The sequence below is a fragment of the Neofelis nebulosa genome, chromosome 9 (genome assembly GCF_028018385.1).
Source record: "Neofelis nebulosa isolate mNeoNeb1 chromosome 9, mNeoNeb1.pri, whole genome shotgun sequence".
Taxonomy (NCBI): Eukaryota; Metazoa; Chordata; class Mammalia; order Carnivora; family Felidae; genus Neofelis; species Neofelis nebulosa.
The window spans coordinates 139,884,088-139,907,984 of NC_080790.1; the positions used below are offsets into that span (position 1 = coordinate 139,884,088).

General features: G+C 57.8%; 1 protein-coding gene across 4 annotated transcripts in view; it reads right to left on the reverse strand.

The window, feature by feature from the left end:
- TAF4 (TATA-box binding protein associated factor 4) overlaps positions 1-23,897 on the reverse strand; it is a 66,826-nt gene that overhangs the window by 22,007 nt on the left and 20,922 nt on the right. For 3 of the 4 annotated variants that reach the window (XM_058686133.1, XM_058686132.1, XM_058686135.1), the window contains 6 exons: positions 7,725-7,891; positions 6,396-6,515; positions 3,224-3,343; positions 2,336-2,458; positions 828-917; positions 31-276 (listed from right to left, as the gene is read on the reverse strand). In XM_058686133.1, the coding sequence (XP_058542116.1) occupies positions 31-276; positions 828-917; positions 2,336-2,458; positions 3,224-3,343; positions 6,396-6,515; positions 7,725-7,891 (866 nt within the window). The remainder of the gene's footprint in view (positions 1-30; positions 277-827; positions 918-2,335; positions 2,459-3,223; positions 3,344-6,395; positions 6,516-7,724; positions 7,892-23,897) is intronic. The other variant, XM_058686134.1, reaches the window with a different exon arrangement.

Here is a 23,897-nt window from a genome sequence, read left to right on the forward strand (position 1 = left end):
GGGTGACGGGCGAGGCTCTCGCCTTCATACCAGCGGCGTGGGCTGCCCCCGCTTGCCAACGCCAACCTGTGTGGGCTGCGTGAGGCTGATGACAGGGGGCTGGAGAGCGCTGGTCACGGTGGCCGCCGTCTTCCCGGCCGTGCGCTGGACCGAGCTGCTCAGCACCACGGCCGTGAGCGCGGTGGTGGCCTGCGAGGCGGGCGGCGGCTGCTGCTGGCTCTGCTGGATGAAGGCCGCGGAGTCGGGGGTCAGCTGTCTCAAGGCGGGCAAGCTTCTCTGGGCGGGAAGACAGACACAGGGTCGGCAGCGGCACGCGGCCGGGCTCCCTCCTCACAAGCCCAGAAACCTCCCGCTCTGAGGAGCAAGCCCCTCAAGCTCAACCGCGCGGGTCTCAGCGCCTTCACGCCTCTGGGCGTCGGCGCGGGCAGCCCCACCATCGCCCGAGCAGGATGATTCTCCGAAAGAACCGGCTAGAATTTGCTCAGAAAAAAGAAAAGGGCGGTATTTCTGACAGGCTCTTAAGAAGGTCACGGCGGCAAAAGTTACTTAAGAGGGCCGGCCTGATGCCCTTGAACTCCACCGCCTACGGGCGAGCCCCGCCCATCGGCCTTCCGGCCGGTGCTTCTGTCTGCTCTGTGCCAGCGGCCAGGCCACAGGCCAGGGGCCTCAGGGCTCAGAGAAAAACCCCCTGACGGGGAACGTGAGGAGCGTCACAGGGCACCTGAAACCCACAAGCCCACGGAGCCACCTGGGCGCCCCCCTCTCCCCTCCCCCAGGCCCACGGCAGGCTGCTGGCGTGCAGTGCCGCAGGGGGTCTCCACATTTACCTTCAGGAAAGGCACAAGGTAAGGTTGAGGTGAAGAATTAAGTTCTCGGTATAACCTACTGGTGAAATCTTCCGCTTCGATTTTTCCATCCTTAAAAACGAAAACCACAACAAAATTCTCTCGTGAACACAAGTTAACACTCCTCTGGTTATTCAGCACTGCTCTGGTGCCCGTGGGAATCAGCGTCCCTTCCGCCAGGTCTTGCGTGGGGCACAGGTGACAGCATGGGGCAAGTCAGGGACGCCTTTACAAGAAGAGGCGACCCACATTGAGACCCCCAAGCCTCCAGGAGGAAGCCCGGGGTGGGAAGTGAGAACCCAGACAAGAGGGGGGCACAACCCTGTTCTGGAAACCGAAGCATGTGTGGTCTCAGGGTAGGGGAGGCTAAGAGAGGCGGGCAGGGACGGGATGTCACGGGCCATCCTCGAGAGGAAGCCCTAAGAGGGAGCGCTCTCAGCCAGGGCTGCCGACGTCTGGGGTCCCGCAGGGGAACTCGAGCTTCCGCCCAACCTGTCCAACCCGTGCCCTCTTGTTTGGGGCGTGACCAGCAGCCAGGCCCTAACTAATGCCAGGTTCAAAGAGGAAGCGGCAGCAGCGTCCAGGGTACCAGGAGGGCCCATGAGAAGGTGGAACAGGGGCCCCGGTGCCCTGCCGAGAGCACAGCCAGGCGGGGGCAGGGGTACTGCCAGATCACGTGGGGAGCGAGGGACATAGTGCCGAGTGGCTCCTTCGGCAAGAGGGGACCGACCACAGACAAGGGACCACGGGGATGGACAGGAGAGGCATTTACTTCGTCGGCAATTTTCACGAGAAGGCGGAACTGTTACAATTAAAACAAAAAGCTAGGAATTGTTGCTTCCCGTGAGAGGGGAGATCGTTTTTCAATCTCTACGCTCCCTGAAAATACTTAAGTGCGTGGTCCAAGCAACTGCTCGCCTGCGGGAGCACAACTTGTGTCCTTTCCAGACCAAAACTAGGGTGGCCTGCAGGCAGGGCAAGAGCCAGCCCCCTGGGGAGGAGACGGCAGCTCTGAGAGTGGCTGTCCCGCCACCCGTCACCCCGGGGGAGGGGTCCCCCCCTACCCCCCACCCGGCTGCCTGCGTCAAGAACGGAGGCCCCGGGCAGACACATCCCTCCAGCAGAAGGACGGAAAGCATCCAGAAGCCCAGATGTCAGACCACCAGGCTTCCTCAACAAAGAAACCAAAAGGAAACCGAAGGGCAAGGAGGAGGGACCTGAGACCAAAGGAGACACAGAGAAGACGGCCGTGCCCGCAGAGAGGTGCAAGAAAAAGCCTTGAAAACGCTCTCAATCAGGTGTGTTTACAAATGCTCCTGAGGTGGACAGAACACTTTCAAGTGGCCTTCGTGTGAGTGCCGTGGGAAGCAGGACGGGTGCAGGTCAGTCCCTAGGAGGCCACCACAGGCCGCGCGCGCCTCTGGCGGGACCTCCCTGCGCGTGCAGCCTCCCCGTGTGTCAAACAAGTGCTCAGAGCCGCATCCTCTTACCAGTAGGTTCTGGACCAGCTCTTTCACGTTAGCGGCTGTCTCTGTAGACTGTTTACCAGATGAGGCCAGTTTTATTAATGTAGATAGAAAGTTTTTACATTTCTTCACGTTTTCCATGGTTTCCTGGATTCAAGTTAAAAAGATACAAGTGAAAAAGTCTTAAAAAGGCAGGTTTCTGTCAGAGCCTCTGGGTTCACCGGAATGTCTACAAGAAACTCCTTTGCAGAAAATGCAGCAACTCTCAGGGCTGCTGACGGGTGGAAGCCAGGACGTGTGCCACATGGCAACGCCAACCGAGGGGCACAGCAGAGCTCACCCTGACTCAGCCAGCAGCTCAACGCCCGGGGACGTAACCGGGCGAACAACCATATGCGTGACCATGAGGAACCTGTGGCACGTCCCCCATGACGTGGCTTTACCATAAAGAGAAGCTGGCATCTACGTAAACACGCAACAAAAGGAATTAAACTATGACCCAGCTACGAGAGGTGCGGAAAAGCCTGAGCAGAGAAGCGTGAGAGGGAGTCTAAATAAAGCAGGACCCCGGCAGGTGACCGATGAGCACGTGCGCGGGGAGCCACTGGAAGCCTAGCAGGGACGTGGCTTCGCTCTGGGGACAGTCGCTCCTGTATGCTGCACGGGCCGCGGCCTCAAATGCCACCTTTTGGGCTTCTGTCACCGTGGACCTCTGTGCGGCCTGGAGCCTCAAGCAGGGGGACAGGGCCTTCCCGCCGCCCTGCAGAGCCCGCTGGCTCACAGCCCGCCTGGGAGAGGCCGAGGTCCCCGGGCCGTGCTTGCCCCGCGCAGCTCTACCCTGCAGGAAGGGGGGCTGCGGGCGGGCGGAGGGCCCCTCGAGGCTCCCGTCTCCCACCCACGGGTGGCACTCACCGTGGCAGCCGTGGAGGTGGTGGTGGCCCCTGGCACCGTTCGCTGAGGTGTCCCCGTCTGAACAGTCGTGGCCGTCCCGAGGGAAGTTGTCTGGGCAGCGCCACCCAGAACCAGCTGAGGCTACGAGAGTCCAAAGGCAAGGTAAACAGAGGGTCTGCAGAGACGGCCCTCATATCCCCCAAAAAGAACGAGACCCACAGCAGGCGGAGCCCTGGACCCCGCGGACAGCGAGCCTGGCCGAAAACTGGGGACAGGGAGCCCGGGCAGGGCAGAGCCTGGCCGCGGAGGCCGGAGCCAGGAGTCCCATGGCCACCGGTGTGAAGTATCTGTCCTCCCAGAAATGAGAAGCAAAATGGAGAAGCTACAGCTGAAAACGTGTCACCTGGCTTGTGCAGAAGCCAGTGACGGGAAAGGACCGTCCTCCCGCCGGGTCTCCACCCACATCACCTCTGGCGGGGGCCCCAGCTGCGCCCCCGCCGCCAGGCCAGCCCCTCCCTGCTCTCCACGAGCGAGCCTCGTCGAGAAACCTCACAAAACGAGGGCTTTCCAAGCAGATTTGAGCAATCCATAGGGAGTGGGTGCGAGTGGGGAGGGGCCGGCGACCCCCACGGCAGCCCCAGGGGGCTCCCGAAGCCTGGCTCCACGCGAGCCGTCACGACAAACGGTTACCGCTCTGTGTATTACATTCTCCCAGTTGATGCGTCTAGCCTTCGACATTCCCTCACCGGTTTTTAAGACCTTGCTGTCTGTGGCCCGGCGCGCTGGGAGGCCTGCCCTGAGCATCTGCGGCTGTGCCGGTGGCTCGCTCAGCCCCCAACCCCCCACCCCGCGAGGGGACGGAGCTAGACATGGCGGGCCCTCTCCTTACAACCCGAGTGTCTCGCTCACTCCTAAGGTTCGCGCGCAGGGATTACTGAGAACATCACATCACCCTTGGAAGGAAGGCCGCGGGACGGACACACGGAGCCACCGTCTCGGGGCACTGGGGGGACCGCTCAGAGGCTTCCGGACGCCCGGAAACGGCCAGGGCACTTGTCACCCCGTGCAAGTCCCCTGCACCTCAAGCCACACTCCCCACGTTCCCTTCTGCGAGCCTGACGCGTGCATAGGTCACCCCGTGGTGCCGACACCGCGTCTGCCTTCCACCTGACCCGCCAGCTTCAGGGCCTTCTCAGGACAGCTCCGCTCACTGTGAGCAGAACTCTAACACGCCCACCGGACTGAACCCAGGCGGAGAGCAAGTCCCAGGACAGCCACCCTCTCACGGGTGCTCCGAGGACACGAGTCTGCCGCTCTGCTCCCACCTGTGCAGCTGCTTCGAGGAACAACCTCCCTGCCGCAGACGCAGAAGGAAAGACGACGAGGTGCAGCCAGAGGGCAGGGCGCCCGGCGCCAGGCGGCTCCTGGGCCCCCCCCCCGCCAACCATCCACACCACTCTTGCCTCGGCTTCCTCATCTGGGAAACCGGAACAGCGCCCGCCCCACAGCAGCACAGGGGGGAGTCACACGACAACCAGCGACGACGAAGCGCGGTCCCCGCACGCGGCAGACGTCCGACACAAAGTGGCCAACGCCGCACAACCTGCACCGTGATGGACGCTCGGAACACCTCAGGACCGAACAGCTCTGAACCCCTCCGCTTCCGGCTCCCCAGCCTGGCCGCCCAGCGCCAGCCGCCACCCTGCCCAGGGGACTCCTCCCGGCTGACGGAAGGGGCCAGCCTGCCCTCGGCTTGACTGACCAGAGGCAGGCTGACAGGGGAGGGTCACCAGGGCACCCTCCCCACCACAGCCTCGGACACCCGGGAAAGAACACACACACACACACACACCAACCCCAGCAGGCTGATGGGGAACGTTTCTGGGACCGGGCTTGGTTCCTGGCAAAGGGCACAGGCCTCGGGGACGCAGGGCGGCTGGGCAGCCGCACACGGGCCCAGGGGTGCGTTCCAGAAGCCCCCAACCCCTCACCTGTCAGTGCCTCACCAGGAGGAGGGGGTTGTGGAGATCACACCCGTCAGCACACACAAGCAGCCGGAGCCCCGCTCCCAGACAAGACGCACATCCTCGTCCCTGCACTTACAGGTCGGCGGGCACCACGCCCAAACCGTCCACACTACAGATTCCTCTGCTTCACGGTCAAATAGTAATAAGGCGGTTGTTTCTGGGGCGCCTGTGTGGCCCAGTCGGTCAAATGGCTGACTCTTAATTTCAGCTCAAGTCATGATCTCACAGATCGTGAGTTCGAGCCTGTGTCTGGCTCTGTGCTGACAGTGCGGAGCCTGCTCGGGATTCTCTCTCTCCCTCTCTCTCTCTCTGCCCATCCTCCCCCAAAATAAATAAACATTTTTTAAAAAAACAAGGCGGGGGGGCACCTGGGTGGTTCAGTCGGTTGAGCTTCTGACTCTTGATTTCGGCTCAGGTCGTGATCCCAGAGGTTGTAGGATTCTCTCTCTCCCTCTGCCCTCCCCCGCTCGCATGCACTCTCTCTCTCAATTAAAAAAAAAATTTTTTTTTTAATTAAGGTGATTATTTGTAATTATGCTTCTAGCACAGGGAGAAGCTTTTTTTTTTTTTTAAGTTTATTTACTTATTTTAAGAGAGACAGAGAACCCCAAGTAGGCTCCACACTATCAACACAGAGCCCGACACAGGGCTCGATCCCGTAAACCACAAGATCATAATCGAATCTGAAACCAAGAGTCAGACACTCAGCCGAGTGAGCCACCCAGGCAGGCGCCCCAGGGGGACATTTTAAAAACACTGCTGGTGTCGGGGCGCCTGAGCGGCTCGCTTGGTTGAGCGACCGACTTCGGCTCAGGTCACGATTTCGCGATTGACGAGTTCGAGCCCCGCGTCGGGCTCTGTGCAGAGAGTTCAGAGCCTAGAGCCTGCTTCAGAGTGTGTATCTCCCTCTCTCTGCTCCTCCCCTGCTCATGCTCTGTTTCTCTCTCAAAAATAAATAAATATTTAAAAAAAAACAAAAACAAAAAACCCACCCTTGGTGTTCAATCCCATGTGGTTTAAAGAAAAGCCTGACCTAGCCTGGGTAGGCCATCAGAGACAAAACAGTCCTCAGGACACTTCCTCCCGAAGCCCACCTTTGCATCCGACCTCCCAGCCCGCGAGGCCCGACCTCCACGCAGAGGGCGCTGCTCCCACGGCCTCCTCACCTGCACTCCGGGCGAGCGCTGCAGTGCCGTGGCAGGCTGTACCGTCGTCTGGGCCTGAGACACTTGCTTGATTATGGTTGTTGGGGTCACCTGCCGTGCAATAATAGGGGTCCCAGGTGCCTGAAAAGTAAGTAGGCATCATCTAAAAGGAGCAACAAGTGACACGGTTCCCCGCCCCAGCACAGCCGAATCGCCCCGCTACTGCAGAAGGGGGGGGGCTCGGGCGCATCGGGCCGCGAGCTACAGTCAACAGAGCCACCCCACTTCAAGGGGGGAGCGTGTGACCGGAATCTGTGCGTACTGTGGTAACACCACCACCGGGCTCCTTCACCCCAGTCTACCAAATATGGACTTTAAAGAACACGAGTATCTGGGAAATCGGTCCTTGTGTGGATTTCTAGTCATCTTGTTCGTAAGCACTAAAACGGTAAGAAGCGCGCGTCCCCTGGGTCTAAAGATGGGTCACGTTGCTGCGGAACAGGAAGTAAAGGAGACAGCGGTCCAAGCGGCCCACTGACACTAATCCGGATAGAAAGACGGGGCCAGTCCTGAGCACAGTTGTGCAGACGCGGGCTGACAGCGGCCACGCTGGCGGCCAGACGGTAACACACACACGTGACAGTGACAGCACGGGTGTCATCTGCCTGCGTCTCGCTTCACACGGCCCCACGGGCCTTGACAACACCGCTCTGAGCCGCCCTGGACATTCGATGAGGGGCACGGTGTCTCCCTGCACAGCCAAGTCCTCCGTCTACAGTGCAGGCCTTCACCTCCCGAGGGAACGCGGCTGAAATCACAGGAGGAAGAGACCTCAAGCCCCTTCCAGCCTCCACTTGAGTGACTAACCAGCCAGCCAGTCAGGACGGGAGGGTCACGGCAGCGGGCAGAAAGGCATCGGGAGACAAGACGCGGGTAGCGGGCTGGCACGCGCCGGACGGAAGTCAGGATGCGGACAAGACACGCCAGCACGGGGGTCCCGCCCCCCCTCCACCCAACCTCCGGGCCCAGGGTGCTAACTCCCAAGCACGTGGGGCGGGGGTGCCGTTCAACGCAATCTCCGGACGCTCTCACGCGCCTCCCTGACAATAACACTAACGCACGCAGGGTTCACTCTGCAGAAGAGGAGACTGAGGCACCGGGGGTGGAGTCACGGGAGGGGAGGGAACAGACAGGACGGAGTCCAGGCAGAGTTTCGCTGAGCACGGACGCGGAGCTGGCTCCCCTGAGCCTCCCGAGGGTGGCCGCGCGTGGCCGCCCCTCTCCGCCCTCGCGGGACACCTGCCGGACGGACGTCCTCGGGCTGCTGCCACCTGGCGCGCGTGCACTCACCTGTACGGTAGAGATCTGGACGGGAGGGGCACTTGTGGGGGTTGCAGGGCGGGGCGCCATGGTGGTCTGAGGCTGGGTCTGCACGTGGGCCTGGGCCTGCATCTGGGCCAAGGCCTGCTGAGGAATCATTAACAACTGCCCGTTCTCGCTCCGCACGAGGACCATACCTGGGGATAGAGGAGACCTGGCGTCAGGAGACGTGCCCGCCCCCACCCCCCCTCCGCCACAGCCGGGGAAGGTGCTGACCCTACCAGAGGGGAGCCGGTCGGCTCTGAGAAGGAAAAAGGAGAAGGTGCGAGACGTGCAGGGTCGCACGCTCGCCAGGAAAGACGGCGTCCGGGACAGAAAGACGGCGTCCGGGACAGAAAGACGGCGTCCGGGACAGAAAGACGTACGAGGTTTTTTCCTCGTGGGATTCAAGCAGCAACCGAGTCTTGGGAAGGAAGCCAGGCGGCGAAGCTCCCACGGCCACAGCACCTGCCTCGCGGCCGCCCGCACGGCCACACGCCAGCCCCACGAGGCGGCCCGGCGCTCGCCACCGCCCCCAGCCCCACCGGCCGTCTCAGAGGAGGGAGGCCTGGGGTCCTGGGGGCCCGAAGCAGGCACTCCTCTCGGGAACACGACTCCCGGGTCTGCTCTCGGGTGCGGGGGCCGCGCCGTGCCCACGGCTAACCTGGGACGCCCGCGACACACACGCAGGGACAGGGACGGCCACCCGCGCTTGGCAGCTCCAGAGCTCCATCACCAGGAAGCAAGTGCCATCAGCCAGACGCGGCATTAACTGTAGCTTCAAGAACCACAAAGCAGCTACGTCATCGATTCCACCAGAAAACAGCAGCCTATCCCCACTCCCACCTGGGGATAAGTCTCCCACTTGGTGGGACAGGGCGAGGAAGAAACGCTCCGCTTCGCACGAGGCCCGGTGCCTGGCGCTCCGGGACAGGAGGCCTCCCCGGCGCGGCCGGGCCTCTTCCAGGCTGCACGCAAGGTGGCCTCTCCGAGAAGAAACGGCCGGCCGGCCTCACAAAGAGCAGCATCAGGGCTTTCCCTCCCGAACCAAACGGGAGCTCGAGCGACCCCAGTAACTCCCAGAGGAGCCCCTGAACCCCCAGGTCCCGGCTCCTTCGACACCCAGCATGACATCCAGAAGTAACAGGCCTCTCCCGGGCTCACAGCTATAATCCCTCATTTAAAAGAACCACGTCCATGCCCATTAAGTAAGCTTCCTTCCAAAATGTCCCCGTTATAATAAACCATGCTGAAATTTAAAAACAAAACCAAAACCGGCTGCTGAAATAACACTCTGCTGGACTCTCCCAGACCCCGGAGCCTGTTAGCACACTGGGGACCCCAAAAGAGGAAACCTGGCCCTCCTCCCAATGTCAGTCTCGCAAGCCCACCCCTGTCACTAGTCACCAGAGACCCCCTCCCCCTCGTTAGGGTTCTGGGAAGCCACTTGCTGATGTCGCCGAGCAGCGAGGGGGGATGGCCAGGCCCCCGGCCACGTAAAGGGCCCGGCAGCACCCGTGACTTAGTGCCCCAACTTTAAGCCTGTTAACGTGGCAGTGCATGAACGTGCTTTGACTATCAGCTGCTTTTCTGCTTAAGAAATCACACCTACAGAAACTTAGAGGAATATTTAAAGGATAAACATGTATGAGCCAGTGACATGGTTAAGATGCTAACAAAACAGAAGTGGTGCCCTGGCCCCACAGACCCGTAAGAAAAGGTACCGTGAGCCATGCAGCAGGCCTGTGGTTTGAACAAAATTTGGTGAAGTGACCACGTAACTTTAAGCAGGTAACGTAACCGGACTCGGGCATTGCAAACACGTCTGAGTGGGTATGCAAATGGAGCAGTGAGATTGACGGACACAGCTGGACACGAGGGAGGCGGGCTGCTCGTAGACCCCAGGACCCCCACTGACCGCGAACCCGAGAACAGCCACTCGCTCCTGAGGCGGAGGGAAGGCTACGTGCACAGGAGGGCAGGCGCTGTCCTGGGGCCGCACTTCACGCCCGGTCTCCCCAGCTATGGTCACTGATCGGGCAACAGGCAGAATAGCCCGAGGACGGTCACCACACTGACCGCTGCGTCGAACACCCCATCTTAATGACGTTACCGCAGCCCCGGATCTTGTCAACTCTGGCTGTGACCACTCATCTCAAACAGATAAGCAGCTGTACAGCGTCTACTCCTGCCAACGCTGAGACACACAGGCCTGGCCCACAGTCACACCGGGAGGCCGCCCCTCCCCACCCTCTGCAGGTGCAAGGTGGGCTCCTCCCCCACCCCCAGACGCCGCCAAAGGACCCCTGCACACCCGGGCCACCCGGCAAAGCCCTGACACGGAAAACACAACGCCCACTTCAGAAGACCCTTCAGAGCCTGTCTGGCCCGTGCAGCCGAGCCCTACAGGCAGTCACCAGGCAAGCCGGGAGCCCGGGACTGGCCTTCCAGGCCTCCTCATGGAGCCCGGCCCCTCCCTCACCTGGGAGCCGCCGCCTCCCCTCTACTCCAGACACATTAAAGCCAAAACCAGCCAGTCCACGGAAGCCACAACCCTGATCGGGCAGACAGAAAAGAACTTGGGTTTTCTTCTTTAACAATTTTAATATCTTTCCCAGAGTAGAGTTTGTACGGGAAACTTGAGGAACTCAGAGACGCACACGGAAAACAAATCTCCTGAAATCCCGCGTCCTCTGGTGACCGTGTGCGTGGAAAACACACCAAGGCCACTGCGAACACAACTGAGGCTATGGCGTTGCTACTCAGCCCGCGTCGTCTTCTCACCTCTTGGAGCGTAAGTTGTTTCCGTGTCATCGAACATTCCTCAAAAACACCATTTTCAGTAGCTACGTAATACTCCATCCAAAACGTATTTATGATTTCTTTATTGGTGAGGATACTGGACTATTCTCTATCTTTTGCTGCTGTGAAAGCTCAGATTTTAAAATGACAGCGCACGGCATGAACACCCTGCCGGTACTTCCAAAGTCCGTGCCATGCAGCAGTGACCGGCCTCCCTGTGCTCGCCGCACGAGACCCTGACCCCGCCCCTCCCTGGGAGGCAGGGCGCCCCACACAGCAGAGCGGAGCGCACACACAGTATCCCAGTATTGCGCGGACCGCCAGTTCCTAAGAACGGATCCGACCCCTCCTCGAGCACCAGAGTTCAGGATAAACTCAAGGTTTTCACCCAACGTTAGCTGTCGTGATCCCTCTCCTACAACATTCCTTATTGTATTTTTAACCAAAATGTAGGTCAAAGCTACACTACAAATTAAACAGGCACTTTTGGATTCCGCCGGGAACCCCACCTGCCCATTAAGTAAGCTTCCCTCCAAAACGTCCCTTTCATAATAAACCATGCTGAAATTTAAAAGCAAAACAAATTTGTTTCAATTCTGGGGAAGCCAGGGGGCTCGGGCCACGGCCCTTCACACGCGGGCCTGGGATAGGGGGCGCCTCCCCGAGGGAACAGCGGGAGCTGGAGTGACAGGAGCAGGGAGCAGCAGCCGGGGTCAGGGGGACCAGACTTCCGCCACAAGGTCTCCACCGGGCCGTGGTGAGAGTCAACACAGACAGCGGCAGGAAAGGCAAAGCCGTCCGCGATCACACACGTGCAGAATGAGACTGTGCCCCGAGCCCCGACGCTGATGCTGAAGAAGCCGGAGTCAGGACGTGCCCAAGAAAAGGGAGCAGTCTGTCTGCACCTCGCTGGATGCTTCAGTTTTGAGTGCCGCACACCCCACGCTCCCACGCCAAGAGGAGGAGACGGCGGAGGGGGAGGGCCGGGGAAGAAGGGAGACGGTCCCTGGGGCCCTCCCACCACACCGCCACCCGCAGCCCCGCCGGGAGGAGCAGCAGACCAAGCAAGATGCCAACAGGGACACCGGGAAAGCTGGTGGAAATTAAGGACCAAGTGTTCCTTTTACTCTCATGGCTGTCCGCCTCTTAAACGCACAGGGAAGAAGACTCGGGGCACAGGGTCAGACAAGCGCGTGGGCGGGGCTCCCGCGTCCTGGCACCACACCCCGCCACGCAGGCCTAAGCAGGGAGGGGACAGCGCACCAACTGTACCAAACGGTGCTGCTGAGCCCAATCCACACCCGACTCACACGTGAGGCCAGACACGTGGCCCTGGTCCCAGGGTTTCACCCCTTCACGAGCAGCTGGTCAATGTCACATCTCACTACGCTCGTCCATAAACTGCACAATCATTTCTGGAAAACTCCCCCCCGGGGCTCCTGAAGTGCCAGCAGACAGTGGTGCAGGACCCACCGGCCAGCTGAGCTGGGGCGCCAGCTCGGGGGTGAAGAAGTCCCCACCAGAGTGCGGGGCCCTGTTCGTCAAGGCTCATCCTGCATCTTCCGGGGGGCATCGGTGTTTAACAGTGCGCACCGAGGGCACCTTTCTTTTAAGACCTGTTTACTGTTGCAAAGCTCAATATTTTCTTTTTCATCTGCACAGGGGGGCAGTTCAAGGCTGGAAGCAAGAGCAGCACAGGAGGAAACGCTGCTGCTCCGGGGCAGGGAGCAGTGGCATTACCGCATTTCTGAATATTTAGCTGGAGATGAAGCTTCTGACCCGATTCGTGTTCCAGCTTGTGCAGCTCCCTGCACAACACACATGCCATCATCATGAACTTTAGTTCATCTGAGCATACACTGCCAGCTACAAACACGGCCGAGAAACGTTAAGGAACACGTGACGTGAAGACCTTCGCCAGGCCAGCGTGGTTAGGATGTCAACTCCCCGCAAACGCATCTGCAGATGTAACACAAAACCCACCCGAACCCCCGCAGGCTTTTGTGTGCAAACAGACAAGCTGATTCTACGATCCACAAACACAAGGTCCTAGAGTAACCCAAACAAGCGGGAGTAAGGACCGAGTCGAGGCTAACACTGACCGTTTCCAAAGGCATCAGAAAGCCGCGGTCACTGAGGCAAAGTCGAACAGATCAAGGAACAAAACAGTCCAGAAATAGGCCTGCACAAACACGGACCGGTAGTGGCTACAAAGGCAACTGGATGGGAAAAGGGTAGCCTTTCGACAAATGGGGAACCAGAGGACATCCACACGCAAAGAGCACGGACTTGGATCCATGCCTCACACCATACACCGACAGCAACTCCCAGCAGATCCCAGACCTAAACGTGAGCCCTAACACTCTAAGTTTCTGGAAGACAATGTGGGGGGGAGGCGGAATCTTTGTGACCCTGAGTTAGGCAAAGATAGTCTAGATACAACACCAGAAACACAGCCCATAAAAACAAATTGGTAAACTGGACTTTATCAAAACTAAACACTTCTGCTCTTTGGAAACCACACTCAGAATGAAAATAGAGGCCGCAGGATGGAGTCCTCGCAGGGCCCACACCCAAGGACAGGCCTGCATCCACAACACACACAGAATTCAAGAAAACACATAAGAAACAACACATTTAAAGAGACCACTCACCAAAGATACCAGATGGCGAGTGAGCACACGTGAGGGTGTGCCACACCAGTCATCAGGGAGCGCACATCAGGTCCCCAGGGCGACACCTCAACACACAGACCCACACACACATCACCCGCAGCAGCTTTGTGTGTAACAAGGTGGGAACAAACCAGAGTACACCAGCACGTAAAAGGACAAGTGACTCTGGAATATCCATAAAACAGAAAAGAACAGATGACCAGGGATGAGCTACTGGTACCCAGCAGCATGGTCAACCTCCCTTCACCATGGAGCGATGGTTCGGAAACCCTCCTACCAAAGAGCTTGCAGGGGCTTCCCACAGCTTTTGAGATAAGGTGGCCCTCCCTCTGCAGCCTCACCTCGAAGATGCCAGCCACAGAGCCCCCGCCTACCATAGGGCCTTGTTCTAGAACATTCCTTCTGCTCTGCTGCCTCCAGAGCCAGCTCGAGGCCCACATCCTGTGACTGTGGCTCCCGGACGGTGCCTCCCTCAGCACAAGCTCCCTGGGAGCAGGACTGACACCCTCAAACGTCTGCATGGAGAGGCAGAGAAACAGAACACAACCTCCAGCCGCACTCCACGGGCCAGCTGCAAACAAGCCCAACCATCGTAAGGACAATGAGCCAAGAAAAATACAACCAGTGGCTAGTGTGCTATCTGGTGGATGTGCATGTGAAGAGCTGTTTTCCTGGGGCACCTGGGTGGCTCAGTGGGTTACGTTTCCGACTTCGGCTCAAGTCATGGTCTTGCGGTCCATGGGTTCAAGCCCCACATCGGGCTCTGTGCTGACAGCTCAGAGCCTGGAGCCTGCTTCGGATTCTGTGTCCCCCTCTCTCTTTGCCCCTCCCCTGCTCATGCTCTCTCCCTCTCTCTCTCTCTCTCTCTCAAAAATAAATATTTTAAAAAAAGGGAACTGTTTTCCCATGCTGTCAATGCTTTCAAATGCGAAAGATTAGAAAAAATATCTGAAATGTTTGATGAAAACAAAACACCAAACTCGGGATGACCGTGACAGACATGCCAATCACCACGTCGTACGTCGTGCATCGTGCGCTAAAACCAACATACCGCTGCGGGTCCCCGGCACTTCAATAAAAAAGAAACACAAAAAGGCCTCAGGGCAGGTGGATCCCCCGCCAGTTCAGGGTTCAAAGCGGATGGCGGCCTGAGACAGAGTCAGGACTCCACAACCCATCACGTTTCCCTCTCCTCACAGCGTCCTGGGACTTTCCAAGTCCTGATGAAACTTAGGACGTTAACGGTTTAAAGTAGCGTGTCCCCAGAACTCTTCAGACACTGTGTTTTAGGGACCTCACCCACATGTACACACGTGTACACGCGCGTGCACACACACACAGACACACACACACACACACCCTGCAAAACCATTTGCCACGGGCTGGGCCGGTGGAAGAGGCCGTGGGTGGGGGGTGGGGTGGATCAAACATCTCCATACAGGTCGAAATTTTGTAATGAATGTGTTTAAAGCACAATTTCTGAAAACAAAATTCTGTCCAAATCTTGACTAAGTTGTCGTAATCACAGCTGTCTTATCTACTTTAGAAAGTGCCCAAGGGGCGCCTGGCTGGCTCAGTTCATGCAGCATGTGACTCTTGATCTAGGGTTGTGAGTTCGAGCCCCACAGTGGGTATAGGGATTACTTAAAAATAAAATCTAGGGGCGCCTGGGTGGCGCAGTCGGTTAAGCGTCCGACTTCAGCCAGGTCACGATCTCGCGGTCCGTGAGTTCGAGCCCCGCGTCAGGCTCTGGGCTGATGGCTCGGAGCCTGGAGCCTGTTTCCGATTCTGTGTCTCCCTCTCTCTCTGCCCCTCCCCCGTTCATGCTCTGTCTCTCTCTGTCCCAAAAATAAATTTAAAACGTTGGAAAAAAAAAAATTTTTTTAAAAAAATAAAATCTAAAAACATTTTTTAAGTAAATATCAGTGGCCAAAAAATGTATCAAGTGATTCCCAAAAGCAACACAAAGGGCCAGGCAGCAAGGAGCTCAGCCTCAGTAACGAAGACGGGCAAATTACTAGATGACTCTCTTCACCTACATCTATCACAGCCTGGGGTGGATGCAGGGCTTAAATTCTGGGCAAGGGTCTCTTCTCACAGCACCAGTGCTGGAAGGCGCGTCCCTCGCCCGGGAGGCACAGGTGCAGCCAGCGGGCCACGTCCACACCGAGAACCGCACATCATCCAGAGGAATGTGCTCCGACTGTGTGCCGGGAGAGACGCATGTCCTTGATGTGTGACGTAAAAATACACCTGCGGGGCAACACAGGGGGCCGACCCGTGTGACAGTGCCGCGGGCATGCTCAGCAGTGTGCTGAGAGCCGAAAACCACGGTCTGCACACGGCTCAGGGTGTCTGTACGGTGCCCCACCATCTACGGCCCTTTACGTCAGTGTTACAGTCCCCGCGTCACTTAAATCCACAACGAGGAAAACAGGGCCAGCAACTGCTGGGTGACGGGCCGTGAGGAGGGCCGCCTGCCGCCACCTCTGCCCCGCTCCTCCTCAAGGCCCACCACCACTTCACCCCGGGACCCACACACCGTCCCCATCCCTGTGGCCCCATCGCAACCCTGGGAGCCACGGCGTTCTCTCCCATGGACGTCTGCCCAGCCCGGTCCCGGACGCTCCGTGCTGCACGTGTCCGGGGGTGGCCGGGGCCTCGCACTCAACAGACACTTACTAAACACCAACGCACCAGAGGGTCCAGGAGGCCCCGCCCTGCGGCTCCAGCAGTGTCTACGTGTCACTGCTCTTCTGGAAGGTGGAGAGAAGACACCGTCCCCAGAAAAGACACGGCCGGCTCTCCGACAACAGGGCAGGACGGTGGACACAGCCTCCCTAACCGAGGGCCAGGCTGCCCTCCAACATCATGGCCCCAGGCCTCCCCACTCTCAAGGGGCCGGCGGCCCGACCTGCCTGGCCGGCGGACAAGCACCTGCCCAGCGCACTTCACCCAGTGTCCCTGCCCCTGCCTGGGAGGGCACGGCGCGTGGCGGAGGAGTCGTGGGCTCTGCGCCCCGGCCCTTCCTCTGCTCGGCCAGCGCCACCCTCTCATGTTCTCACTTCTCTAAGACCCCTGAAATCCAGGGGCGTCGGCGACGTGCCTGCACTCCTGCTCCGGGCAGCCTCCCCGTGTGGGCAGCGAGCACCCCCACTGGCCCAGGTCAACCCCTCAACCTCCCTGAACTCTCAGGATCGAGACGGAGCGCAGTTACCTCTTACTCTTCAGGCTGAAATCCTAAACGCCCTGCATCACCCGAGAGCCTCTGCACACACACGTTACCACGCTCTTCCAGGTGCGGTTCATGCGCTCCTCTGGTGCTCCCTCAGCCTTGACCGGGGGAGGCTCTGCTCCCCACCTGTGCCCCCAGCGCACCCACAGCGGCGGAACGGCCCGGGGCCCCTCGTGCCCTCGTCCCCAGTCCATCCTGCCTTTCCTTCGTTCCCCCTACCCCCTTTCTCTGGACTTTCTCTTCTCCTGTGAGGGATACTGCTGCTTTTCACCCTAAGTGCCTCCTAGCGTAAACCGTGCGCCAGACAAGAGTAAACGCGCACATGCTCCCGGCAAAGCCTCAGGAACGCAGTCCCAAAGCAGACGTGCAGGCAGGTGCCGAAGAAGCCGCCTCTGCACCGCCTTTCTCACAAAGCTGTGCTGATGTCCAGGGTCCCAAGAGCAGCTCTGGAAATAGAACAGGTGGCTCTGCACGAACACCGAGAAGGAGAATGCGCAGGATGCTCTGGAAGAACATTCTGGGTCTCTGTCAGGATCAGTAAGCAGAGAGAACGGCACTTTCCCTTGCAGGGTCATCCCCATGGCCTTCTACTCGGCAACATCTACGTCCTCGCACAGTCAGTATCATCTACTGTACCCTCAAATCTGCACACTCGGCCACCCTGAGGTGAGCGTCTGTGCCCTCCCACGTGTCCAGCTGGCTGGTGAGCCACAGAGGCCGCAGGAGAGGGACTGACCGCAAAGCGTCAAAGGCGCCGTGCCAGTCAGAGCCGCCCGTGCCGCAGGACCGGACTCAGGGAGCCAGGCTGCAGGCCCGTCCAGCGCCTGGGGCCGTAGCAGCTACACTGAACACTGGACGCCCTGCCTCTTGTGGAAGTTTTCGTGCAAACACTGCACAAGTTCAAGGAAACGGAGGTCAGGTGGCAGAGGCCATGACTTTACGTGATTTACGGCAGAACGTCAGCCCCAGGCAACCCCGCTTCTCAGAACACTGGAGTCGAGGAAGCAAAGCAGGGGCCCGAGCCCATCCCTTCCCGCAGTCAGCCAGCAACTCACCCACGGAGGACCTACTACGTGCCAGCACGCAACACGCACCAATGAAAACCAGGAGCCCAAGGCGTCACCCGCTCCTGGGGCCTCCCGTGTGGTGGGGGGAGGGCACGAGCCGAGCAGCAGACCCGCGCGTCCACCCAGGCCATGGAGGGGGGCCACGCAGCACTGCAGGAGCCCGTAGCCAGGGGGCCTCCGCACCTCATCTGAGGGGCCTAACGGGCTTCACGGAGGAAGCGACACGGTAAAGACGCGGGAAGGAGTGGGGCCTCGCTGCCGGGAGGGTGAGGGAGAACACACCTTGTCCCAGAGACGCAGGCGAGGACACCGCGAGGGTCAGCTGGGAAGGGCACAGAGAGGGGACCCAGGAGGCTGAGGTCCAAGCACAGGAGAGCGAGGCCCCAAGGGCCCAGGCAGGAGGGGCCGGCACTCGGGAAGGAGAAGCTGGGGGCTCCTAGCTGGTGGCTTCAGAACTCTCCGGAAGTGTGGGTGTGGGGGTGCGGCTGGAAAAGCCGGAGAACGAGGAAGGAGAGCGCAGGTGGGAGGAAGAAGGTGCTGACAAGAGACACTGTTCAGTTTTCAGTAACATGAAGGCAATTCCCACAGTTGGCAGAAAAAGCATCTGATAAACTCAACATCCACTCATGACTACAGAATAAATATCCCCGCCAAAAAAAGCAAACAACTTCGGAGAATTAGCAGTGGGAAGGAGCTTCCTTAACTTGATGAAGGGAATCTACAAACTATCATCTCCAATGGCAGATCTTTAGAAGCATTTCCTTTGAAATCAGGAATAATTCAAAGAGGCCAGCCATCACCTCTCTTACCCAACACCGTACCCAAGGTCCCAGCAAGCCGACAGCCCAGAGGACAGGTCAGGGAGTGGGAGCATAAGGCTCTGAATGAAATGAAATTGTCATTAATTGTACAGAACAGGATTCTTTACATATAACATCCAAAAAAACCAGCACCCACAGGGGCGCCTGTGTGGCTCAGTCGGTTGAGCATCCGACTTCGGCTCAGGTCATGATCTCACGGTTCTCATGGGTTCAAGCCCCACATCATGCGCCACACTGATAGAGCAGAGCCTGCTTGGGATTCTCTCTCTTCCCCTCTCTCTCTCTCTCTGATCCTTCCACACACTCTCTCTATCTCAAAATAAATACATTTTTTTTTAATGGCACACACATTTTTTAATGAAAGCATTTGATAAGATTGGTAGACATGAGGTCAATGTGCAAATCTCAACTACAATTCAATGTACCATCACCAAAAATTAGAAAATGCAATTCTTAAAAACTACTATTTAGAGAATCCTAGAATGAATCTAACAAGACCTACATGGAAAAAAATACATACACTTGAATGAAAGATCTTACAGAAGATCTAAATAGAGTGATAAACCAAATTCGTGAATACATAGGCACTATACCGTAGATGTCAATCCTCCCCGAACTGACCCACGGACCAATACAATCCCAATCAAAGCAACTATGGGGACTTTCACAAGCTTCAAAGATTTGGCTGAAAAATGTATAAGCAAGATCAAAATACCAAAAAACAGACAATTCTCTGGAAGAAGCGAGTGAGGTACTGCCCCAGTGTCAGCACAGAGCTACACTATGGACACGATGCTACCAAGGAAAAGGCAGATAAACCAAGCGAGAGCCACCGAGAGCCCAGAAACTGACCCCTATGTAATACAAACTTGAAATACTGCAGAGGGACGTGCAGACCAGTGGGGTAAGGAAGGCCCATTCAAAGAAACAGTGCTGGGGCAACTGTCTGCTGGAGAAAGAGGAGAGAGTGACCCCGAGCTCTACTGCACCCCACACACACACACACACACACACACACACACACACACACACAGCTGAACCTGCGGGACGGAAGCCAATGTCAAGATGTCAGAAGAAAATACAGGAGAATATCCCTGGGACCCTGGGGTTAGGAAGAAGGTATTAAACATGACTCAAAGGTGTTTACCACAAAGACAAGACAGACAAATGCTGCTACGGGAAAACCAAGAAACCCACTCGTCGCCATGAAGAAAAGTGCAAAGGCTGGCCGTCAGCTGAGGAGCACACTGGCCACGTACGTGACCTCCAAGGAATCGTAACCGGGATAGAGATTAACTCTTACAAATTAGAGAGAGACGATTCAGAGCACGGCTAGAATGCAGCAAATCCACGGCATGGAACAGTCGTCCACGATGAAAGGGGTGCGTGCGACACCCCACTAAGCCTCAGGAGCGTCCCACTAAGTGCAGGAGGCCAGACACACAAGTGCACCACTGTGCAAGCTCACGTTTACGGAACTCCGGACGAGGCAAATCATAGTGACAGGGTGCCAGGGCCAGTGAGGGGCCACCGGGGGTAACCGCCAACAGGCCTGGGGAGGAGTCCACACCTTGACCGTGGTGGCAGTCACACGTAACGTATGTGTTTGTTAAAACTCACAAAGTCAGACGCTCAACGGGGTCGACGTCACGATATGCAGACTAAGTCTCAAGAAAGGATCGTGAAGCTAGATGGGTGGGGCGCCACAGCACACCCACTGGCAGTTAGAATGCAAGAGGCCGACCCTGCCACGTGCTGGCACAGGCGTGCGGGGACAGGAACTCTCCTGTTGGATGAACAGCACATTCCCACAACCACTTAGGAAAAGCCTGGCCTGAGCCTGAGGAGCCTGAACACAGGTTTCCCCAGTGACTCAGCAATTCCGCTCCCAGTATTTACCCTGGAGAAAAGAACACGCACGCGTACATCCACACCGAGCCCTGTCCACGAACGCTCAGAGACGCTCCATTCATTACTGCCCAGGAAACCGAACCGCCGGCGCCCGGTGGACTGACGGATACGGTGTGTGCGCGCGACCGGGGCGAACCCCGAACACCCCGCGTGAAGCAGCCAGACACGATCACGACGTGCAAGTACGTTTCCGCGAATTGTGACACGGCAAACAAAACTACAGAGACGCGAAGCGGGGCGCGTGCCTGTCAACGAGAGGGCAGGAGAGGCCCTTGGGGGTGAACGGAGCATGTGCGTCCGGAGTGTGAGGGGGCCGGACAGATGCACGCACTTCTCAAAGCGGGTGCACTGTGCTGCATGTGTCTTATGGGCGTCTAACCCCCAAGAAAAGCCTTACGCGTGCTGAGCTCTATTTAAAGGCGAGCCTCCTCACACCCGGCTGGCGCGTGGCCAGGAGGCTGAGTCACCCGCTGGCGACAGCACAGCAGCCCGGGGGGAGCTGCCTCTCACCTCGGCCGGCGGGACCGCCCGGCAGGCCCCCCACCTGCAGCCCGGAGCTCCCCGGCTCGGCCGGCGTGGGCTGCTGGGCCTCGTCGCTGTGGCAGGAGGAGCTCAGGTGTCCTTCTGGACCATTCCTTCCAGAGGTATTCTGAAGGTTTTAGTGCCTGCACCGTGCAGGAAGGTGTCGCTAGGAAAAGTAATTTTTCTCTGAGTGGACCAGATATAAAAGTCCGTTTCTCAGTTAACACAGAATGCCAGCACAAGATGATCTCCAGGGTACATCATCAAGGAAAACAGGGTGCAACTCCGCACACATGCACTTCAGGTGTGAACATGAACATGCTTATTCTTACAAAAAGAAATACTGGGGGCGCCCGGGTGGCTCAGTCAGTTAAGTGTCTGACTTTGGCTCAGGTCATGATCTCGCAGTTTGTGGATTCAAGCCTCACACGGGACTCTCTGTGCTGACCGCTCGGAGCCTGGAGCCTGCTTCGGATTCTGTGTCTCCCTCTCTCTCTGTCCCTCCCCTGCTCATGCTCTGTGTCTCTCTGTCTCTCAAAAAATAAATAAACATTAAAAAACAAAATAAAAATAAAAAGCTGTAAAATAAATAAAAATAAATCAGTTCTCATCCAATTCCCTTTCTTCAGTCCCTTCCCCATAAAAAAGCCGGTTGAAAGAGAAAGAAAGAAAGAAAAAGAAAGAAAGAAAGAAAGAAAGAAAGAAAGAAAGAAAGAAAGAAAGAAAGAAAGAAAGAAAGAAAGAAAAAGAAAGAAACTGAATGAATGGCCCAGAAACCAATGAAAATAAAAACTTTAAACTGTCTCTGGGGACAGGCAAGAGAGAGGGGACAGAGGAAAGGCTTCTGCAGACCCAGCTCTCCTGCCGCAGGCAGAGAACTAAAGCGTGTATCATCAAACTGGTAACAAAACACACAGAAAAAAGAATTATTTCAATGGAGTTTGAACACACAGGAACTGCAAGAAACCTTAAACTCCACTTTCACTGTTTAATTGTGAAACTCTAAGTATATGGTAGGATACGCCAAGTGAGTAAACAGGATTACATTATCAGACCCATGATTTTCCGAGCCAGGGAAGAGCTACAAACACAATTTCAAAGAATTTAAGGGACCCCTGCTGGGTTAGCAACCTGAATGGGAAGTACGTGTGGCTGGCTCCCTGACCCCAGATGCGGGGCCCTGCCCCAAGCCACGTGCTGACACTCCTCGGGCTGAAGGAAGGGGGCGCTCACTGCCAACGGGGACAGAGCGACAGTGCGGGGCCATCCCCCAACGCCTCCTCCCACGTCCACAAACCCCGCACGCTGACAGTCACGCCGCCGGCACACAGAAGTTAACTCCAGGTTCGGGCAGAGGCCGGGAGGAAAAGGATGCTCGGGGCACGCGGAGGAAGACACAAGAGAGCACCTGGGGACAGGCAGGCGGGGACCAAGCCCAGCCACACAGGCACAGAGACCGCAGAGCAGCGCGGACGACACGTAAGCCCGCCGTGCAAGCGACCCCGCATGCTCGCGCCCGCCACCTGCCACAGCCACACCCCTGGGACCCCACTCCCCACTGGCTGCTCCCAGAATGCAGGCTCAGCCCACTGTCTGGAAAGTTCCGCAGGCACTCTAGGGGCCCCCTGTCCTGTCCCTCCTCGGAGTGGCCTCCCTGAGCACCCGTCTGAACAGCACCTCCTACCCCGCCTCACTTGTGCAGCAGACCCCGATGTGCGCGTGCTGGAACTTCGTGTGGCGCACGCGGCCCGTCACCCCTTCCGGAAGGACCCCCATCACATGTAACATGCCGGCACAGAGCTGGCACTCGGTAAGGACACGGCCATTAAAACCATGGAGTCTGTAACTCCCCACAGTAGTGGAGGACCGGGGAACTTTTAGAAAGGAAACGGTGCGTCAGGGACAGCCACAATGATCACCTGGGGACAAGAATAGGGATCACCCTTCACGTCTTTCCCGTATTTTTTTGTCCTTATCAAATCTTGCAGGATGAGCATACATCACGGCAGTTACCCCCTCATCCACGCTGGGCTCCCGCCGCTTCCGCGTGGGAAGCAGAGGACCCTCCCCTTGACTCGAGGCCGGAAGGTCAGGTGCAGCCTGGCGCTGCGTCACGTGCCGCGTCCTTCACGGGACGTCCATCCCCTGGCGCGGGCATCTCGTCCTGTCACCTGGGCACGAGGAGGGTGAGCCCAGGACAAGAAGTTGCCCCGGAGAGAGACCACAGTCACACGACGTGTGTCACAGCACATTGTCACAACCGTTCTGTTTCGCCGTTATTGTTAGTCTCCCGCTGCGCCCGGTTAGGGTTTATAAACCTCGCTCGACCAAGGGCGGGGTGTGTGTCGAGGAAAACACTTGGTGCGTGTAGGGCTGGGTGCCCCCACGCCTTCGGGCTTCCGTGGGGGTCTTGGAGCGGATGCCCCTGCAGATAAGGGTGGGGGGGGGGCTGCTGTATTTACGTGGAAATACGTGCTGTATTTACATCTGTTTAAAAACCAGATGTTGTTTGTAACTACGGACAAGGGAGCTGCACCTTCTAGCGGCCACTACGGAAACGGCCAGGCCTGGAGGGAAGCCCCAGACGCATCCGTGGGGTTCAGTGCACAGCCAGCCCCTGACGGACACTCAACTTTCTCTAACGAAGACCACGCGACGTTTCCGTTTGAACGAAGCCAAGGTGGACCCGACTCAGGTGGTGCCCACGGCCCCCAGCACGTAACTGCTCACGCAGGTGCCAGGGGGGGCAGCGGCCCTTCTCCAGGGACAGCCAACAAACCTCTCCTCACCGCACGCAGACGCTTCCAAGCGCTCTATTTTAGCCATAAGAAAAGTGCGTACCCATATCAGACCCGATCGACCATTAACGAAGCCATTTCAAATAAGCCCCTGAACACGAGTGCCAGCTTCTTGGCCTCAGGAGACCGCAGACGCTGGCACTTCACACAAATGACAACTACCCTCCCTTCCGGAACATGATGCAGCACCGAGGCAGACAGAAAAAGAGGCACCATAACCTTTTAGGTGCAGCTTTACTGAAATCTAGTTTACAAAGAATTGTTTTAAGTGCACGATCTGGGAGCTCGAGCAAACAAACACACTTGAGTGGTCACTCCTGCAGTCGAGACCTG